The 20,365-nt window shown below is 63.0% G+C and overlaps 1 protein-coding gene across 11 annotated transcripts in view; it reads left to right on the top strand.

Moving 5' to 3' along the window:
* Positions 1–219: 219 nt before the first annotated feature.
* The window catches only part of MTSS2 (MTSS I-BAR domain containing 2), a 45,554-nt gene continuing 25,408 nt past the window's right edge, over positions 220–20,365 (top strand). For 8 of the 11 annotated variants that reach the window (XR_012647418.1, XR_012647417.1, XM_075008287.1 and 5 more), the window contains exons 1-3: positions 220–518; positions 14,135–14,196; positions 16,621–16,694. Coding sequence is in view for 9 of the 11 variants with exons in the window: in XM_075008287.1 (XP_074864388.1) it covers positions 450–518; positions 14,135–14,196; positions 16,621–16,694 (205 nt within the window). In the remaining 2 variants the exon portion in view is untranslated. The remainder of the gene's footprint in view (positions 519–14,134; positions 14,197–16,620; positions 16,695–20,365) is intronic. The other 3 variants (XM_075008289.1, XM_075008288.1, XM_075008284.1) reach the window with 1 other exon arrangement.

Genomic DNA, 20,365 nt, shown 5'->3' with positions numbered 1-20,365 from the left:
TCCCCCTGCTGCAGCGGGCACCAGGCCGGGCAGCCTGCACCCCGGGGGGCTGCGCTTCCAGGGGGCTCCCCCTAAAGGAGGCGCCTGCCCCCCCCCCGGGCCCGTGGCGCCTGAGGGCTGCGCAGCGAGCCCTCCCCGTGGCAGGGGGCCCCGAAACCCCGCTTGCGGCCCGGCCCCCCTTCCCGGCGCGGGGTCCCTCCCCCCCGCGCCATGTGACAGCGGCGCGCTGGGCTGGCGGCTGCCCGGCCGGATCGCGCCGCTGCGAGCCCCCGCGCCAGCCAGCCGGGCGCAGCGGCCCATTGTGCGCGGCCCGGGCCCCGCATGGCTGCGCGAGGGGGGATCGGCCGGGCGCGGGGCCCAGGGAGCGGCCGGCGCTGAGCCCGGGGCGGACGCCTGCGCGGCGGCTGGCGGGGCCCTGCCCGGAGCGCGCAGCGCGGGGCCGGCGCACGATGGAGACGGCGGAGAAGGAGTGCGGGGCCCTGGGCGGCCTCTTCCAGGCCATCATCAACGACATGAAGGTACGAGCCGGGCCGGGCCGCCCCGCGGGGGGATCTGCCAGCGGGGTCCCCCGCTGCCCGGCCGGGGAGAGAAGCCGCGGCGGATGCGCTGCGCCGGGGCCGCGTCCTGCAGCCCGGCCCGGGGCGGGTCTCGCGCTGGGGAGTCGGGGGGACCCCGCTGCCTTGAGCCAGTCCCGGGGACCCCCCCTGCCCTGAGCCTGTCCCGGGGGGCGGGTCTCCCGCTGGGGTGTCGGGGGGGGGACCCCCTGCCCTGAGCCCGGGCGATGCTGTCATTGTGCGGGGGCAGGGGGTTAACTCCTTGGGGGCTGGCTGGGGCCTGGGGGTGCCCGAGGGTCAGCCTGGCTGGAGGGCGCCCCGCGGGGGCAGGCTGGCCAGGGCCCGCGAGTGGACGAAGGGGTCAGACGCCCTGTGGGTCTTGCCCTTCCCTCCTTCGCTTGCAGGGCCGTGCTGTGGCTGCGGGTGCCTGGGTGCTTTCCCGCCGCCTTTGGGGGGCGGAGGCTCTGCAGGGAAGATGGGGGGGGGGCTGGCCCCTGGCCCCAGCCCCCCAGCCCAGCTGGCCGCCCGCTGGGGTGCAGAGCTCTGGGCTGCCTGCCTGGGCAGAGGCGGTTCTCAGTTGCAAGCCTGGAGCTGGAGAGACCTGACAGGTCACTGGGGGGCTTTGGGGGGCAGGCGGGGAGTGAGAGCCGCCCCACTGGCTGCAGAGCCCCGCTCCTCCCCCCCAACCCCGCCAGCCTTCCTTCCCCCCGGCAGTGGCTGATGCGGGAGGGGGGGCCCTGCTGGCTGAGCTGCAGTGCCACGGCCCGGCTGAGCCAGGCCTGTGCCCCTCCCTCGCTGCGGACGAGCTGGGGGGCTCGAGCCCCCGAGGCTGGGCCCTTCTGTACCTGCGTGGCCAGAGCCCTGCCAGCCTCTCCGCTCTGTCCTGCCCCCTGCCGGCAGCTGGGCTGGGCACGGGAGCCAGCTGGCACGGCAGGAAGCCCGGGCTCCGGCGGGGCGTGGGCGCGAGGGCACCAGGCTTGGCTTGGCCGCCTGTGCAGCGGCGCCGTGTGGGGCCGGGGAGCTGTGCCCGCGGGGCTGAGGGCGGGTGGGTCCCACCTGCAGAGCCCTGCGCCGCCCCAGCTGGCGGGGGGGAGATGGCCCTGGCGGTGCTGCCGGCTCCGAGGCCGAGCTGGCACTCGCTTGGGAGGGCAGCTTCCTCCGTGTCGTTTGGGCTGGGGGCGGCACACAAAGCTGGCAGGGCTGGGCAGGGCAGGCCAGGCAGAGGGGGCCACTCGGCGAGCCTGGGGCCGGGCACAGGGGCTCTGAGACCCTAGGTCGAAGCCGCGTTCCTCCCTTGCGCTCTGCAGCAGGATCTGGTGGGGTTTGCTGGGGCCAGGGGGAGCCTGGGGGGCGGCTAGGCTGTGCTGGGCCTTGGCACAGGCACCGGGAGGCCCTAGTGGGGTCCGGGGGGCTGAGGCAGGGTCGGGGGTGTGGAGGGGCCCAGCCCGTGAGGCGTGACCGTCGCTTGCTCCTGGGCACTGGCCTGGTCCCGGCCCCCGTCTGTGAGAGCGCGGCCTAGCGTGCCTGGCTCGCGTCTCTGGGGAAGCAGCGCGCCCGGCTTGGCCAGCGCCAGCCAGAGAGCCGGGATCATGGGGGGCCATCCGGGGGGTGGAGGGAGCAGAGACCACAGGGGTCAGCATTTTCCCGTGTCGTGCCACCTGGGCACAGCATTGTTGGCTCCCCCGGCGCCCCGGGCACAGCGCTGCCAGCTCCCCTCCCCCACCTTTTGCACCATGCTGCAGGCTTCCCTGTGCCGGCGGGTGCTGCCCTGCCCGTGGGCACCTGTTCCCCCTCCGGCACTGACCCAGCCCCAGCCGTGGGGTGTCCGGGGGCTGCTCCTTGCGGGGAATGTGCCAAGGAGCTGGGCTGCAGGGCCTAGCCGTGGCAAATCCTCCCTGGGGGAAAACGGTCCCGACTTGAGGGCTGCAGCCTCCTGCTTATTTGGGGTGGCCCCTGCCCAGGCAGGGCTAGGAGTGGCAGGTGCCGGGCAGGGCTTTGTGCCTTGCATGGCGGGCTGGGCCCGGAGCTCTAACAGAGATGCTGTCTACTGTGGGCTGGCCCAGCCCTGGCCCTCAGCTGCCGGGGGCACCCATAGGTGGGCCTGGCCGGAAGAACGCGGCGCACCCTGGAGCCGGGGCGGGAGATGAGAAGAGCTACCCAAGCGTCTGTGGACTTAAGGCCCATCCCTGTCTGGCCGCCGTTCCCCCGATGCAGCCCGAGGACTTGCCTGGCCTGCAGGTCTCCAAACAAGTTCTGGAGAGCTTTGCCCGACAAAGCCTCTACTGTCTAGCCCAGCGGGCAGCGGTCTGGCAGGCGACTCCCCGCCTGAGTCACCTCAGGCCAGGCTGGCGGGCGCAAGGCCACGACCGCGCAGGCTCGAAGGAAGCAGCCCCGGCTTCGGGGCCCTTTTCCAGCTCCGATTCCTGCGGCTTTCTGAGTCAGCTGCTCCTGGGGCTGCCCCGAGGCTGTGACTGGCTGGCGGCTGGAAACAGCCAGGGTCGTGTGGCTTGTGAACAGATGTGGACGTCCCACGCACCCCTCAGGTCCTGTGTGTGCGCTCTGTGTGCGCCCGCTGGCCACATAGGGTACCTGGCTGTGTCTCTGCCACACCCCCCAGGCCCCCAAGAGGGGTCTGTTTAGCTCCGGGACACGGGAGCATCTGGCAAGTCCCCTCCATGTCTGTGGGTCCCAAAGCCAGTGCTGCTCTGCCTCAGCCTCACTCCTCCTCCAGCCGGGTCCCCAGCCAGCATGCCGCTCTGGTGCAGCCGCACGCGCTAGTGCAAGCAGTGCAAGCTGGGGCCTGCCCGTTCCGACCCCCGTGGAAGCACGTTGGTTCCCTGCCAGGCTGCAAGCAGTGTTACTGTTATAATAAGGCTCCGAGGCTTTGGTGAAGATCTGGGCCATGTTGTGCGTGCTGCAGGGCATGCCCGGGGCGCTGCTCCTTGTGAGCGGGACGTGCCCAGGGGGCGCCGCTCCTTGTGAGCGGGACGTGCCCAGGGGGCGCTGCTCTTTTTACTGCTATAGTAAAAGGCCTCTGAGGTTACATTTTTTGGTGACCCAGCACTTCAGCTCAGCTACTTCTCTGATACATTTCAAGTGTGACGTGCTCTCCGCTGTTAGCTGGGCAGAAGGAGCGATAACGGCGCCCGTGTTCCCTGTGGGCATGAAAGCGAGAGCGCTCGGCTCTGCCTTCTGCGCCAACGCAACCGTTGCACGGTCGCAGCAAGCCTGGACAACCCGGTTCGCGCCAAGCTGCCCACTCGAGCCCCAGGAGCTGCGTGCTGCATGGATCCTGCAATTAGCGCGCTTCAGAGCCACCGCGTGGGGATTTGCATATTGTACCATTGCTAACTGCATTCCAATTAGCAACCATCTGAGATGCAAATGGAGGCTCTCTGAGGAGCTGGCTGCACATGCCTTGCCACCAGTCACAGGGTGGGCCAGCTGGGCCAGCTGGGTGAAAGTCAGCAAGCCAGTCTCCAGCCTCCCCCAGCTCTGGCTCCCGGAGCTGGGCTCTTTTTCTTCGGTATGGGGCCATTAGGGTTCATTGGCCCCAGGAGGCCCAAGTTGACCCATGCAAAGCCGAGATCAACCGCCGCTTCGGCAGGGACTCGACATGCCTCGGAACACGAGGGCCGCGTCAGCGTCGGGATCGCAGGCCCTGGGAGCGGGCTGCCAGCTGGCAGGCCTCCGTCACGCCCGGCCTCCTCTGGCGGAAGAATCGTTGTTTCAAGTCGTCGTTCTGCGCGGGCGGTGCAGCCGGTGGGTTTCCGACGGGCCAATCAGGAAGGTGAGATTTGCACGTGTGATCTGATTGGTCACCCGTGGTGACTCGGAGTTGCGATTGGGCCACTGCCGCTCTGGGCAGGAGGCAGCCAGGCTGGTGTGAAGCTATTTGCTGGGCTCTGCTCCCATTTCTGTGCTTGCTGGCGGGGGAGCTGGGGTCCAGTCCCCCGAGAGCCCCATTGAGTGCTTGGCTTTGGAAAGGTCCCTCCAAACCGCTCAGGGTCTGGCTTTCCTGCATTGTAAACCTCGTACAACTCCCTCAGACTCAGGCCCCGCCTCCTGGAAGCCACCCACGGAGGGATCTGAGCAGGGTTCCCCCAGATTTTTTCCATCCGTGGGCGGAATAAATTTTGTTATCCGCGCCGAGGTCTGCGTGGCTGTGCACCACCCCTGACAGGCTGCAGGCGCTCTGCTAATTGACTGGGCGGTGCCTGAAACTCTCCTGGGCAGCCCTCTGCTAACAGGGAACTCCGGCTGTGAGTCCTGCTGTGTCGTGGGGCCAAGGCCTTTCTGGACACAGCTAGGGTGGACTTCCTCCCCCGTGAGAGTGAGACAGAAGTCAGGGGCCTGGTCTGTCCTGCGACCGAGCACTGAGCCGCACTGTGGGAGTTCCCAGCCCTTTTCCCGACCCTGGTTCCCTGTTGCTTCTTCACCCCCTCAGGGTCCCTCTCTGGTCTCCTCTCTCTAACCTGGGCCTGCTGTACTTTGCCCTTCTCTGACGCTACCTCCTGGGGGCTGCAGTCCGAGCCGGGACCCCGCCGTGCAAGGCGCTGTACGGACACAGGGTGAGAGAGAGGCCCTGCCTCAAAGAGTGCAGGCCTCGTGGGTATCTCACCACTGAACGCTTGGCACTCCCAGGCTGGCGCTGGGGATCCGTGTCGCGGTCAGCCAGAGATGGGGTGGGGGGCGATGCAGAATCAACCCAGGGAGAGCTTCACTTTCATGCCTCCCAATCCAGCGCCCGGCCCACCAGCTCCCCGGCCTCCATAGGCCTCGTTCCAGCTCCCCATCTCACCGCCATTTGCGTCGGTGGGTACTCAGTGTTATCCCTCCAGCTGTGGCTGGGGAAACTGAGTCACGGCCCAACGGTGCCGTGCATCGCCACACGGAGTCGGTGGCAGCGCTGCGGATGAAGTCAGGCCCCCCAACACCGCTCACTAGGCCTCAGTTCCCTGAGCCAGGCAGGTGGGGAAGCAGTGGGTGGGGCTCAGAAGTCTTGGAAAGTGCTGGTCCCTCCCTGGCCCCACAGAGGGGCTGGACTGGCCCCACACCCGACTGCTGCAGCAAGGCAAAGTCTCGCTCAGTTTCACACGTTTAGTGACACCACTTGTGCCTCCGGCGTCCTCGCACGTGGCACCACCACACTCATCCTCTTGTACCTGGTGGGCCGCAGCCCACCCAGCCTCCAGCGCTGGGCCGTTCGGCTTTCCTCTGCGGGCCAGGTGGGGTTTGCCCAGGCGGGGCTGGTCAGCTCCAAAGTTCCCCCGGTCTTTCTCAGCCGCGTGCAGAATCCCCTTTTTTTGTGTGAGCCCAGGGGGACATGCGCCACCAAGCAGGGCGTGCTGCTGGTCAGCTGCAGGCACTGGGGTCTTTCCTGAGCGGACGCCCACGTGCCCAGCTTACCGGGACCCCTGGGCTGCTCTGCTAGCAATGGGTTCCTGCCCGCTAGGGGATCCTCACCTGATGCCTAGTGCGGCATGAGGGTCACTTGACATGCCCTACGGCAGGGGAGAGCAAACCTCTCATAAGTGCGGACCCCCAATCACCTCCAAACTGTTTGCTGCCCCCCATTTGCAGACCCCCTCAACCATTTGCAGACCCCCTCATCGCCCCCCAACCTATTCACGGATCCCCCTCAAAGCCACCTTTGGCCACAATGCACGCTTCACTCCATGAAAAAGGAAACCGCCGCGTAGATTTCCAGCCGGCGATGGGTGGCGCGATTGGAAGAGGTGTCCTTTAAAAACAATAGATTGTAATTCCGCAGCTTATTGGAAACTCATTTCCTCTGCTCATTTCCATTTCTCTGTTCTGTTTTTCACCGTCCCCCCGTTTCTGCCGAGCTCAGCTTGGGAGCCGCTGGAGGGCCTGGCTGGCAGAGGCGGGGGCTCCCTCTAGCGGGAGATGGAAGGAGGACGCTTGCGGAAAGTAGCCGTGGGACCAGCCGGCAGGGGGTGGGAAGACAAAGCAGGGGGGATTCGTGTAGCAAACGGTGAGGCCTGTGCCCTTAGTTCCAGGGCAGTCCCAGCCCCCCTGTGTATGCAGAGCCCCAGGCTTGTGGCTCGGAGCAATCACCGTCTCTTCTACCGGCTCCCCAACACACTAGCGCGCCGCGCAGCTGGGCCAGGACCTCGCGCCGCAGGCTGTGCTGTAACCTGGGCTGCACACCGCCAGCGGGCCTGTGTGGCTCCGTGCGGTGCAGACCAGGCTGGTAGGGACAGGCAAGGGGGCTGGCCTCCCCAAACCCCAGCTCTGCAATCCAGAGCCCCTTGGAACCCCTCAAATGGCATCCACCCATTTACCTTGCACCCGTCCAGCTCCCACCCCCCCAACCGTAGCAATGCCCATCGGCCTCCCAGCCACCCTCCTGACGACCACGTACCCCAGCCACCCTGGCACCTCTCTGTCCCCAGCCGCCCTGGGCACTGCTGCACCCCGATAACATCCTGAGGGGAAAGTTGCTCAAAACCGGTCCGCTTACAGCCCAGGCTGGGCTCTGCTTCTCACTCAGGCAGCCTGAGAAATTCTTCTGCCAGCGCCACTGGCCAGCCAGGAGTTACGCAAGCAAACCCACAGACTCTCCAGCTGCTCCGAAACCTCAAATCATGGCGAGGAAAGGTGCCGCCTGTGTGCCCAGGCAGGGGAGGGGCCGACTGGGAGAGCCACGATGAGGAAAGGTGCCATGGGGGTGCCCTGGCAGGGGAGGGGCCGACTGGGAGAACCACGGCGAGGAAAGGTGCCGCCTGTGTGCCCGGGCAGGGGAGGGGCCGGAGCGATGACTGTGCCACGTGGCCGTTGAGCTCAGGAGCCTGGTGCGCGTCTCCGGGCGCTGCTGGGACCTCGGTCCTGCTGCCTGCCCTGGTGCCGGGGGGGCCCAGCCCAGCTGCGGAGAGCTCTCTGCCCCGCCAGCCCTGGAGTGAAACCGCCCCTGCTGTGATCCCACAGGGCCGGTCTCACGCCGTGGCCGCCTGCAGGGAGCGGTGAGCTGGCCGCGGGCGCGAGAACCCGCTGAGAACCGTAGATGAAAGAGGCCCTGTTTGCCCAGGGCAGAGGGAGGAGCTGCTCTATGCCCTGCACAGCCGCCTTTTTCAGGGGCAGGCGGCGCGGGCACTGCAGGCCTGGCGCAGACCTGTTGAATGGGCCTTTGGAAGCAGCTGGGAAGGGGATGGAGCGCGTTGCCGCCAGGCGGCCCTGAAGCTGAGCCCCTGAGCGGAGGGCTAGGAGCCAGCCAGTGAGGCCTCTTGGTGCGGAGGTTGCAGTTCAGACAGCACCCCCTTCCGCAAGGGGGGGTCCCGTGAGCGCTCCCCGGCGCCCTACCATCTCTGCCTCCCTGCGGTGGGGCCAGCCCAGCGGCGGCCACCAACCCCTGGCCCCTGCTGTGTCCGTCCGCCGGCAGTTTTCTTCCCTTTGAGCCGTTTCCTTATTTGTTTTTTTTAAAGAAGCCCTTCGGCCCCCTGGCGCTTACCGGTCGGCATTGATCTGGCTCTGCCCTGGGACGCCGGACGCCTGGGTTCTTTGGGCCCGCTCTCCCGCTGGTTTTCTGTGAGCAGATCGCGGCCCCGCCCCCTGCCTCAGTTTCCCCGCCTGTAAAACAGGGCTGTGGCTCTGAAGTTGCAGAGACAGCGAGCTGAGAACGGCTGTTGTCAGATTCCAGCCTGGCTTCCTGAAGAGACCGGCACGTTGGACATCCTGTGAAATGTTTCTTACAAAACCCAGCGTTCCAGTCCCGGCTGGTTTCCTGGCTGGCACCGGCTCCTTTTTTCCGAATCTCGGCCAGAGTCCGACGCCAGGCCGGTGCGTTCTGGCACACGCCTCAGCCGCCAGGATCCCCTGCTCGACGGAGAGACGGTGCCGAACTACCCCGTTGCTGCAGAATATGCTCGTTTGCTTCCCACCACCATGTGGTTGGGCTTGTGGCTGTCTCTAGCACAGGGGGGTTCATTTGCTGCTTTTACCTTAATTAGTTTTTTAAAAACCCCAAAGAACCAATGAATTGGCAAAAGATTCCATGAGACCCATCAAGAGCTGCTGACTTCCCATGGAAAAAAATGCTCCGTATTCTTTCTTGTTTTCCTTCCCTGGAGATACAGGGATTTCTTCAAGAAAAGAACCCTGTCGAAATCCTCCCCTCAGCCACGCAGGCAGTGCCCAGCTGGGTGGCTTGGAAGGCTTGGTCCGAGTGGGGGGACAAGCTGGTGTTTGCTCACAACAAACGGGTCCATCTCCAGAGAAGAGCCAGAGCGGTCATAAAATCACAGAACACTAGGACTGGAAGGGACCTCGAGAGGTCGTCGAGTCCAGCCCCCTGCGCTCATGGCAGGACCAAGTACTGTCTAAACCATCTCTGAGAGACATTTATCTAACCTGTTCTTAAATATCTCCAGCGATGGAGATTCCACAACCTCCCTTGGCAATTTATTCCACGGTTTGACCACCCTGACAGTCAGGAACTTTTTCCTAATGTCCAACGTAAACCTCCCTTGCTGCAGGTTAAGTCCATTGCCTCTTGTTCGATCCGCAGAGGCCAAGAAGAACAAGTTTTCTCCCTCCTCCTTATGACACCCTTTTAGATACCTGAAAACTGCTACCATGTCTCCCCTCAATCTTCTCTTTTCCAAACTAAACAAGCCCAATTCTTTCAGCCTTTCTTCATAGGTCACATTCTCTAGACCTTTAATCATTCTTGTTGCTCTTTTCTGGACCCTCTCCAGTTTCTCCATGTTGTTCTTGAACTGTGGTGCCCAGAACTGCACACAATACTCCAGCTGAGGCCTAACCAGCGCAGAGTAGAGCGGGAGAATGACGACTTGTGTCTTGTTCACAGCACACCTGTTAATGCATCCCAGAATTACGTTCGCTTTTTTTGCAACAGCATCACACGGTTGACTCATATTTAGCTTGTGGTCCACTACGACCCCTAGATCCCTTTCTGCTGTAGTCATTCCTAGACAGTCTCTCCCCATTCTGTATGTGTGAAACTGATTGTTCCTTCCCAAGCGGAGCACTTTGCATTTGTCTTCATTAAACTTCATCCTGTTTACCTCAGACCATTTCTCCAGTTTATCCAGATCGTTTTGAATTATGACCCTCTCCTCCAAAGCAGTTGCAACCCCTCCCAGCTTGGTATCATCTGCAAAGATAATAAGTGTACTTTCTATGCCAATATCTAAATTGTTGATCAAGACATTGAACAGAACCGGTCCCAATACAGCCCCCTGCAGAGCCCCACTTTTTATACCTTTCCAGCAGGACTGAGACCCGTCTAGGCCAATGCACTGGGATTGTGGTGGCTGCAGGTGAGGGTGTCGGCTCGTGGACATGATAAAGGTCTAGAGGATCGGGGCCTGTGCGCTCTTGCCAAGATTGGCTGCTCTTTGGGGCAAGTCTCGACGGGGCTTGTCCTGCTGTGAGGGCAGGCGGCTGGACTCGATGACCCCTGAGGTCCCCTCCAGTTCTCGTGTTGGAGGACTCTGTGGTCTCCGGCTGTGCAGCTCCTGGCATCGCAGGGCCCTGGTACTTCCTGTCATACTACAGTACTGGGGCTGCCTTTGCCCAGGGCACTCAGATCGCCAGCTCCTGGGTTCGTGAGCTGTTGTTGTGGAACCCCGCTGGCCCTGGGGAAGGCTGGGAAACAGGCTGGGGTAACCTAGGCGCCTCACCGGAAAGCGGACGCAGATCCCCTGTCCCTGTTGTTTAAAATACATGGAAACAAACTGCCTGGGTTTTGCAGCCAAGCTCGTGGTTTGGGAGCGTGGGCCCGACTCGTGGCGCTGCAGCTCATGCTGTTGCCAATGGTTTGGGGGACTGCGGGGGCGAGAGGGAGGGTCGTCTAACGTTGTAGTCCAGCTGTGGCTGATTGTCTCGGGCCCTGGCTGGTGGCGCACAGCCACCCTGCCAGGTGGGTGCATGGCCCTGGCACGGCCGTGGCTGGCCGGCACTCCTGTGAGCCCAGCTAGAGGTGCTGCTCTGGGGTTGGTATCGCACCCATGTCAGCAAAGACAGGCTGTTTGCAGGGTGGAACCCAGCCGAGCCTCCCGGGCTCTCCTGCGGTGGGATTCGAACTGTGACTAGGTGGCTTGTCCCCGGTGCTGTCAGGGGACCCTGTACCAGGCGCCTCGCCCCCTCGGGGAGCAGGGTTCTTGTGTCGTCCCCCTTCCCAGCTGGTCCCGTCATGGCAGCGTAGTTAAAGGGACAAGCGCCACGCCAGCTGTATTCGTGAGGAGCCCAAACCGTCACCAAAGTCCCCAGGTCAAGGGACAGTCCAGCTGGGGGCCGAACCGACGTGGCAGGCTCCACTCACAGCCCCACTGACTGTAGCTGGGGAGTTAATTGGGCAAATGAATCGCCTTTGTGGCTTTTACTTGGGCCACGAGTTTAGCTGAGTACCAGAGAGGTAGCGTGTGAGTCTCTGTCTTCAAAAGCAACGAGAAGTCCTGGGGAACCCTATAGACTGATAGAGATTTTGAAGCCTAAGCTTTCCTGGGTAAACACCGGCTTCGTCAGATGCATGGGGGGGTGTTCAGAGGAGGGTCTCAGTCAAGCGGGGGGCCAGAGCTGACGAGGTCTATTCAGCCAGGGTGGAAATGGCCCTTCTTCGGCAGTTCATGTGGAGGTGTGAACATCAAGAACAGAGGAACTGCTTTTGGAATGGACCAACCATTCAATTCCAAGGATTGAACAGAGACTGGGAGTGGTCGGCCCATTACAAAAGCAATTTCTCTGCTCTTGATGTTCACACCTCCACATTACCAGCTGACAAGGGGTCACATCCCCCCTGACTGAATAGACCTTGTCAGCTCTGTCCGCCCCGCTTGACTGAGAACCCTCCTTTTTAAATCCTCCTCTGAACCCTGCCCCCGTCCCACCACTCGTGCATCGGACAAAGCGGGTCCTTGCCCACGAGAGCTTATGCTCCAAAATACCTGTTAGTCTCTGAGGTAACCCAGGACTTCTTGTTGAGTTTAGCTCAGTCACTGGCTTCTCCAGACGTGGTTGCCACAGGGTGATCCTTGGTGTGTGTGCCAGAGAAGTGGGGAGCTCTCCGCTGCCCTAGGAGGTGCATACGTTGGCTCCCAAGGAATACGAAGCTGTGTGCCATGAACAGCTTGGAAACCGCCTGGGCCTTGGAAAGCCAAAGATCTCCATGGGAGTCAGGGTTGGGCGAGCCCCACTGCTGACCCCCTGTGGTGGCGAAGAAGATGAAATTGCTTGTCCCTGCTCAAGTGGCGTCTTTAGGGTAGGACTTACAGAGTCAGAGAAGATTAGGGTTGGAGGAGACCTCAAGGGGTGGGGTCGTCTGGTCCAACCCCCTGCTCAAAGCAGAACCGATCCCAACTAAGCTGCTGGGACCACCACACCGGCCTCCTTCCCAGAGAAGCCGTCAGTGGCGGTCAGCTCTTGTTTGCTCGAGAGGAATAATTCGGGAAGGAGAGGGAATTTGGATCCAGCACCACAGACCTGGTGCTAGCCCGCCCCGTGGGAAAGGATTCTCCAAGCAGTTTTGAAAGCTGGTTCACGTGGGGCCGGCCAGATGTTCAGCTGGTGGGAACACAGGCCGCTCCCTTGAAGTCCCTGATGCTCCGTCAATGGGAGGGAGGGACGTGACCAGAGTTGTCAGACCCAGCTCTGACAGTGACCGCGTGCAGCGAAAAATTGCTTTTTACCACGGTCCTAAATGAAGCAAAATGTTCCAGCTGACCTGGACCGAAAAACCCAGGAGAGGGGAACCGCGGGATTCAAAAAATTGTTGAACTTTGATTTTTTCCTGCTGATTCGTGATGGGAAAAGTCTCCCAACCACTCGAAAATGTGAGCCGGCAGCAGAGACGTTTTCCCAGCCGGCTCTGACCATGCTAGGTGCGCAGTAAGCTGACCCCGGCATTAATTAGCCAGCGGGATTTCTGTTCTGCACCAATAACAAGCGGTCCTGGAGCATCGCAGAGACCAACAAACGTATCGGGTCCCCAGCGGTCACGGGTGAGCTTCGCAAGTGGGCCTCGCTCAGGAAAGCTCGTGACCTAATAAATTTGGTCGTCTCTAAGGTGCTCCGGAGCTGCTACAAGCGCACACGGCGACCCGCTGAGACTATCTGATCTGCACTGTGCATTTGCAAAGACAAAGCTCCCTGCAAGCTAAGACCCTCCCCGCACGGGGTCCGGCTGGCCAGCTGCAGCCTGTGGAGCCAGGCTTTGCTGTAATGAGGTCCCCTGGCCAGGGGTGACTGGCTGCTGCTGCTGCTGCTGTTCAATTTCCCCTTGCGCCCGCCGGCCAGGGTGGGTTTGCTGGTGGGTCTGCTAGAGCAGGACAGAGCAAAGCCTGAGCTGGAAGGAGCCACCTGGTTTCAGGCCCCGTCTCTCCTGCTGTAACACAGCCCCTGCCGCGGCCTGCTCCCAGACTCTGCTGGCTGCCCTGGGGGTGGTCTGGCTGCGGGGGGGCCGGGCCGGAAGCTCAAGCATGTTTTAGCAGCACCCTGAGAGCTCTGTGAACTCAGCTGCTGGGGAAATTCCAGGGCAGGAGCACACGGGAGAGGGGTGTTCCCTGGGCAGAGGGGGCGCCGGGATTTGGAGTATGGGTGGGGAGGGGAAACAGTCCCAGAAGGGCCAGCTCGCCACCAGTCCAGCTGCTCTCTGGCTAACGGGGTGGGGAGGGCGACGGGCCCAGTGCCACCTGAGACATCAGCTCTCTGCCCCAGGGGGCCTCGAGCGGGGCCGCCAGCCTGACTTCAGTTCCTCGCACGGCAGGAGATTTCCCACGTGACCGCTCTCTGCCTCAGTTTCCCCCATCCCTGTCCTGCTCCCAAGGGGGGCGTGAGCTGCTCTGCTCCTAGGGGCCCGGGCCGGGGTGAGCCTCGCTCGCTCCCGTGTCTCTCCCATGTGGTGCTCTGTGTGGCCAGGCTGGGGTGGGAGCCAGGAGAGAAGCTGGCTGAGGGGAAGGTGCCCCGCCTCCCCTCCCTGGGGTGCGGGACGTCCCTGAGGGAGGGGACTGGGTGGGTGGTCCCTGCCAGGGCTGGCGTCAGCGGTCCAAGGTGCTGTCCTATGCAGCCACTCGGAGAGCTGCCCGCTGGACTGTGGCGCGTCAGGCTCCTGAGGGGAGGTATAGGGCAGCCCAGGGAGAACGTGCCTGTGGAAGAGGCCTGGGTGGGCTCAGGAGGACACACCGGTGAGGGAACGACCAGCTCCTCTTCCCCCCCCATGCTCCGCCTGCCCCACCCAGGCCAGCCCCCGCGGAGAGGAGCGGGCCGGCAGCCGCTCCGCACCCCCAGCCCTCTTCATACGGGGGCCCGCCCGCCAAGCCCCTTGAGGAGGAGTCAGCTGAGACCTTCCTCGCTCGGAGCCTTGCCCCCAGGGCCACAGTACTGCTCAATCGGCGTCAGAGCATGGGCAGGACTGAACCGAGCCCCCTCACCTCTCCCTGCGTCCCCCTGGGTGCTGTAGGGTCTGGCACTGGTCCTGCCCCCCAGGCTTGCATCAGACACAGGCTTGGGGCTGGGGTGGCAGGTGCGTGGCACGGCACGAGAGGCCCCGTTCTGCCCAGGGAGCTCTCCTCTGACCCTTCTTCGCTCTTTTCTCCTTTCAGAGCTCCTACCCCATCTGGGAAGATTTCAACTCCAAGGCGACAAAGCTCCACTCCCAGCTCAGGTGAGTGTCCCGGGGCCTGCGCCAGGCTCCCAGGGAGGGAGGCAGCAGGAGAACCAGGCAGCAGGAGGGAGTGGCGGACGGATGCAGATGTCTTTCCGACCCTCGCTGTTCCAACTCCTCACGCATGCAGGCTGGGACTCAGTGCTTAGGGCTTGGTCTACGCTCAGGGATTAATTCGATTTTAAGGTGGATTTTATAATGCACCGGTCTTCACGAGAGGTCGAGTTTAAGAGGTGCTGCTTTTTCACGAGAAGAAGCGCCCAAGTCGAATTTGCAAGGTCGACTTTTGGCTGGTGTAGACGCAGGGGTATTAAATTCAGTTTGACTGGCCTCCAGATGTATCCCACAATGCCCCAGTGTGTCTGTTCTGGCCATCGCTTTCACCTCCGCTGCTCTCCAGGTGAGCAAGAAGTAGCAGACCTGGAATCTTGAATTCATATAGAGGCTGCATCCAGAGCCTGTACTTAAAACCTCACATAAAAAAATGATACAGGCATCCAAGCAGCATCAACCGATTCCGTGAATCGCCAGCTTTCATTAGACGTGTCCCTTGGCACCAGGTTGGGTGCAAACGTAGGACAGCAGTTACAGTGATGGTTCTCATGTTCATTTTGAAACTCCAATAACATCTCACCCTCGAGCTCGGCACCCGACGGGCAGGAAGCCGCCCTCTTTTCAGGATCTTCACCTGGTTCTCCAGTGGAGGAGATTCCCCCAACTTCTGCAAGTAGCTGAGCCGACGGCTGGGGCTGCGTAGACGCAGGGCTGGTGGGGGTGAATGTAGCTGTTGTGTGGGCTGGGATCATGTCATCCTTCAGAGCAAAGCACAATCCCAGGAAGGCATTTCCCCTATGGACAACACTGGACCACCTGCTGGGGGATGTTATTTGAACTCCCTTTGACGTGCTAGATAATAGCCGGGCAGGAGGCAGCGGCCTACCCATTGGGAGTGTGGTGAGAGATCAGTAGACTTAGGAGGGGCTCTGGGCACAGCTGAGAGAACCAATTCTGGGCAAATTGCTTAGAACTGGGCCACTAACAGCCCAGGTGGGGTCTCCTCCTCAGTCAGGCGAACGTGCAGCCGGGAGCTACACAAGCAAACCCCCTGGACTGTCCAGCTGTTTCTGATGTCCAAACCAGCCACCTCCTTCTCAGGGGAGAGGTTCTGAAAACCGATCTCACCACGTCCACACAGCTTCTTCCAGCCCCCACACGCCCGGGTCAACGTGTCCATAGATGTTACCCCAAACAGCACGCTGGGCCCGTCCTTTAGCCTCTAAAACCTAAAGGGTTATTAGGAAAGAATAGGGGGAGGGGGAGAAATTGCTGAAGTGGTGCGTTACATACAGCAGCTACAGCTACTGATGCCGCACACAGCCGATGGCGCAAGCTGCTGTCGTGAATGTCTCTGAAAATACATCCCCCGAGGCGCAGGTCCCGGCTCCGTGCAGGCTTAGTTCACGAGGACTGAACATAAAATGGTCACTTCCAGGGACGTCTCAACAGAGTTGCCCTATGGAGGAAAAAGCCCTGTCTTCTTCCTTTCTTCTGCCTTTCTTCTTCCTGTCGGCAAGGGAGGATCACCTGATCATTCTGCCTTGGGCTGCAGGGTTAGACAACACGGCTCAGTCAATGGCTGTGGGATCCTGAGGCACTGGTGAGGCCACATCAGGAGTGTTGCGTCCAGTTCTGGGCCCCCCAGTACAGAAAGGACGTGGACGTGCTGGAGCGGGTTCAGCAGAGGGCAATGAAAATGACTAAGGGGCTGGAGCACATGACCTATGAGGAGAGGCTGAGGGGTGATTTAATAGCTGCCTTCGGCTTCCTGAAGAGGATGGAGAGAAACCGTTCTCGGTGGTGTCAGACGGCAGACCAAGGAGCCATGGTGTGAAATTGAAGCGGGAGAGGAGTAGGTTGGAGATAGGAAAAACGACTTCCCCAGGCGGGCGGTGACGCGCTGGAATGCGGTAGTGAGAGAGCTGGTGGAAGTCCTGGCCTGACCTAGCCCTGGCTGGGATGATTGAGTTGGGGTTGGTTCTGCTTTGGGCAGGGGGCTGGACGCCGTGACCTCCTTTGCTCCCACCCAGCGCTAGGAGTCTCTGACTCTGCGATTCGATGTGAATTCAAAGCCTGAGTCTCTGTTGCTTTGTTCAGTCCGCGTCAGCTGACTGGGCGGTGACCACACCTTCCCTTGTGATCTCAAACGTTTCTGACGCAGGGATAGAGCCAAGATCTAAACACATACAAACATGGCGCCGACGCACAAGGAGCGTAAGCTGATAGAGTGGCCCACCAGCTTTCGTTAGACCCCGCCCTTGGCCAGGTTGTGCTGTACACCTACCACCTGGTTACAGAAATGGTTCTGTGCTTCCTGTAAAACTCCAGTCACGTCCCACTTAACGCGTCCGTCTCTTTCCGCCGCAGGACTACGGTGCTGGCTGCAGTCGCTTTCCTGGACGCCTTCCAGAAAGTGGCCGACATGGCCACCAACACCCGAGGTAGGACGGTGGCTCAGAACCCCCAGGCTCTTGCTGAGAGGCTGGGCACCCCCGTAGCAGCGCCTCTGCCCGGAGATCGGCTTTCATGGTGCTTTTGGGGGGTGGGACACCATCCGTGGAGGGCTGGTTTCTCACCTGGTGGGAAGCCTGAGCGGTGGAGCTCTGAGGCGAAAGGGAGCCCAGACGGAGCGCCTCGTCTGGGAGAAGAGAAGAGCCCCGATGATGGGGTGGGTGAAGTGAAGTGGGGAGTCGGAGGGACAGATGGCAGGGTCTGGAGGCGGGGTCGGGGAGGGGATGGTGGTGACCTGGGGAAGGACCAGGACCGAGACAAGCGCCAAAGGCCCAGCTGAAAAGCAGAGACGTTCCGGGTCGGTGCGTCTGAGGGCTCCTCAGCCCCCGGCAGTGACCCTCACCCGTGCGGCGCACAACCGTGGTGAGCTACGTCGGTGCTAGCTGCGCTCACGGGGCTGCGCTCCCAAGCTCAGGCCACACCTGGGACTGCCCGGCAGCTGTTCTCCCTAGGGAACCCCGCAAGCCGGCGGGATGTTACTGTGGGATGAGAGCCAGCAAGAGAACCCTGGGCAGGACCAAGCACCATCTAGACCATCCCTGAGCGATGTCCGTCTAACCTGCCCTGAAACGGCTCCAACCAGGGAGATTCCCTCAGCAGTTAGGGCCGAACCCTCCCTGAGGCCTTTGCTCCTTGGCCTGCCCTGGGGGGTTAAGGAGAATAATTCCCCCGCCCCCCCGCCACTTTGGATGGCTGTGCCGTGGGATCGCTGGAGAGTGGGGCACAGGAGACAGCAAGGAGGCCGGGGGGCAAGCTCAGGCCCAGGCTGCTGGCGCTGGCAGCTCCTAGCTGGTCCCTGAGGGTTGGGTGCAATGGGGCTGGCCCTGGAGACGGGGCCTGTTGCTTTACAGAGCATGTGATGTTCTACCTTGCCCCAGGGTCTCTCTCCCCAGCCGCCTGATGCGTGGGGCGGAGCCAGTCTGGGGCCAGGAGGGGAGAGGCCAGTAATAAGAGGCCATTGCTGACCACTTCTGCATCTTCACCCACCCCCAGCCCAGCTGCTCCCTGTGGGGCAGTCAGCAGAAACCCCACGGCAGCAGGCAGTGGGGTGGGGGACCCCTGCTTTTCCCTGCTGAGTCAGGCACGTCCTGACATACTTGTCTGTGTGCCGGGGCCTGGCCGAATGCATTCATGGGGAGGATTTGCATATGCAAATGAGGTCTGTTACTTTTCTTTCCCCGCTTGCTCTGGCCTGTTCTCCTCTGCTTGGATTTGGCTTGCATCTGGTGACGCTGGCTACCTCAGGGCTGCTGGCAAACCCCTAGCAGCTGGGGCTTAACCTGCAGCGCCCTCTCACCAGCTGCGGAGACCCGGCCAGGAGCGAGGCTGAGGACGGGGGTGGCCGACCCCGTTAAAGCCCTGCTTTGTAAGCGGTGTCTGGTCCCACTGAGCTGTTCCATCTGTGTGCGGAATAATGTTTTATGTGCGCCGGTGTCCGTGCGTGGGAACCTCCTCGGCCCAGGCGCAGACGTGCAGGGAGGAGACCCGCGGGCGGCTCCAGCCCTGCCAGAAACGCCCCCCCCGGACAGCGAAACCCCCCTGCTGGGGGGCTCTGCCTGGCGTGGGGCCCGGCTCCTGCTTGGGCGGCTCAGAGCCCCCCTTGCCGCTGTGGGGCTTGTGCCCGGCCAGTTTGCCAGGCTCTCGCTACCCGGACCATCTGGAGCTCGGTGGAGACCATCTGTCTCCAGACCCACTAGCCTACTGCCCGCTTGTGGATTAGAGCGGCTAAGCCCTTCGCTCCTCTGGGCGGCTGGAGCCAGGCGCACGCCGAGCCGGCTGCCTCGCAGAGGGCTCCACAGCGTGGGGCAGAGGGGTTAGTGCCTGCCTGCTGGGCATGGGGCGGAGGGGTCTGGGTTAGCGCCTGCCTGCTGGGCGTGGGGCGGAGGGGTCTGGGTTGGCGCCTGCCTGCTGGGCGTGGGGCATAGGGGTCTGGGTTAGCGCCTGCCTGCTGGGCGTGGGGCATAGGGGTCTGGGTTGGCGCCTGCCTGCTGGGCGTGGGGCACAGGGGTCTGCGTTAGCGCCTGCCTGCTGGGTGTGGGGCGGAGGGGTCTGGGTTAGCACCTGCCTGCTGGATGCGGGGCGGAGGGGTCTGGGTTAGCGCCTGCCTGCTGGGTGTGGGGCACAGGGGTCTGGGTTGGCGCCTGCCTGCTGGGTGTGGGGCGGAGGGGTCTGGGTTAGCGCCTGCCTGCTGGATGCGGGGCGGAGGGGTCTGGGTTAGCGCCTGCCTGCTGGGTGTGGGGCGGAGGGGTCTGGGTTAGCGCCTGCCTGCTGGGTGTGGGGCGGAGGGGTCTGCGTTAGCGCCTGCCTGCTGGGTGCGGGGCGGAGGGGTCTGGGTTAGCGCCTGCCTGCTGGGTGTGGGGCGGAGGGGTCTGGGTTAGCGCCTGCCTGCTGGGTGTGGGGCGGAGGGGTCTGGGTTAGCGCCTGCCTGCTGGGTGTGGGGCGGAGGGGTCTGCGTTAGCGCCTGCCTGCTGGGTGTGGGGCAGAGGAGTTCTTGCCTTAGGAGGGTTGGAGGGCGCAGGGGGAGGGAGGAGCTGTGGGTGCGGAGGGAAGTGGGCGAGGCGGTGCTCCGGCACGGCACGGCACGGCACAGCCAGCGGAATCCAGCTCTCCCTTGCGGGGACTGCAGAGCCGAGGCGGATGCTGAGGGAGGGGAGAGGGAGCTCGCCCTGCCTGTGCGCCAGGCGCTGCCGGCCGGCCTGCGCTGGCACGGTGCCCCACAGCGAAGGGGAGGGGGCTGGACCCTCAGCTTTTCTCGCGGCTGGCAGCAAGGGAGGAGGGAGGGCATTGAGGGAACCCAGACGCCAGGAACCCTGATTCCCAGCCCCCCCCCCCACCCGCTCTCACCACTAGGGTAGACGGCCTTTCCGGGGTGGGCACACGCCCCAGGAGTCCCAACTCCCAGTTCCCTGCTCTGACCCCTCCTCCGTACGCCCCGGTTACATGGGGGTACCGCCCCGGAGCGGCGATTCCCCACCCTTTGCTCTGACTGCTAGGCCACGCTGCCCTGCCCTGGTGGGACAGAGCCGGGGGCTTCCGCCTGGGTGCCTGCTCTGGCCTGAGGAGGAGCTGGGTCTGGGGGTGAGATTTCAGCTCTCCCTGCCTCATCCTCGCTGTGCCGCACCCCTGGCCTGCTGCTCCCCTGTGACTGAGCCCCACACACCCCATAGCCCAGCCCCAGGGGAGCCGCCCGGAACCCCCTCGCCCTGTCCCAGCTCTGGGCCGGGCAGCGACTGTGCCCTTGGCAAGGTTGCTCTGCCTGGAGTTGGGGGGCTGACCCCAGTGGCCATGAAGGGGGCTCCCTGGTGGGGAGAAAGCCGACCCCAGGAATCTATGCCCGAGCTGGCCTGGAAAGTAGCCTCCCTGGTGTAACGCCTGACGCCAGCAACCCTGGGGCTGGGACCGGCGGGGCTCAGCCCCCGGGTCTGCCTGGCACAGGGGGGGCTGCACAGGTGTCTGCCCCGGCTGTTTGGCTCCAGACGCGGCTGCGGGGAGGGTCTGCGCCGGCCAGCTCTCAGTGGGGAGCAAGGAAAGCCCCAGCCCCGCCAGGTTTCAGGGCATTGCCGGTGAAGGCTGCCAGGAGCACGGGGTCGGTTCCGGCCTC

This window comes from Carettochelys insculpta, chromosome 14, assembly GCF_033958435.1.
Source record: "Carettochelys insculpta isolate YL-2023 chromosome 14, ASM3395843v1, whole genome shotgun sequence".
Classification (NCBI taxonomy): Eukaryota; Metazoa; Chordata; order Testudines; family Carettochelyidae; genus Carettochelys; species Carettochelys insculpta.
The sequence above is the reverse complement of the archived record's forward strand: the minus strand, read 5'-3'. Positions and strand labels throughout refer to the sequence as shown.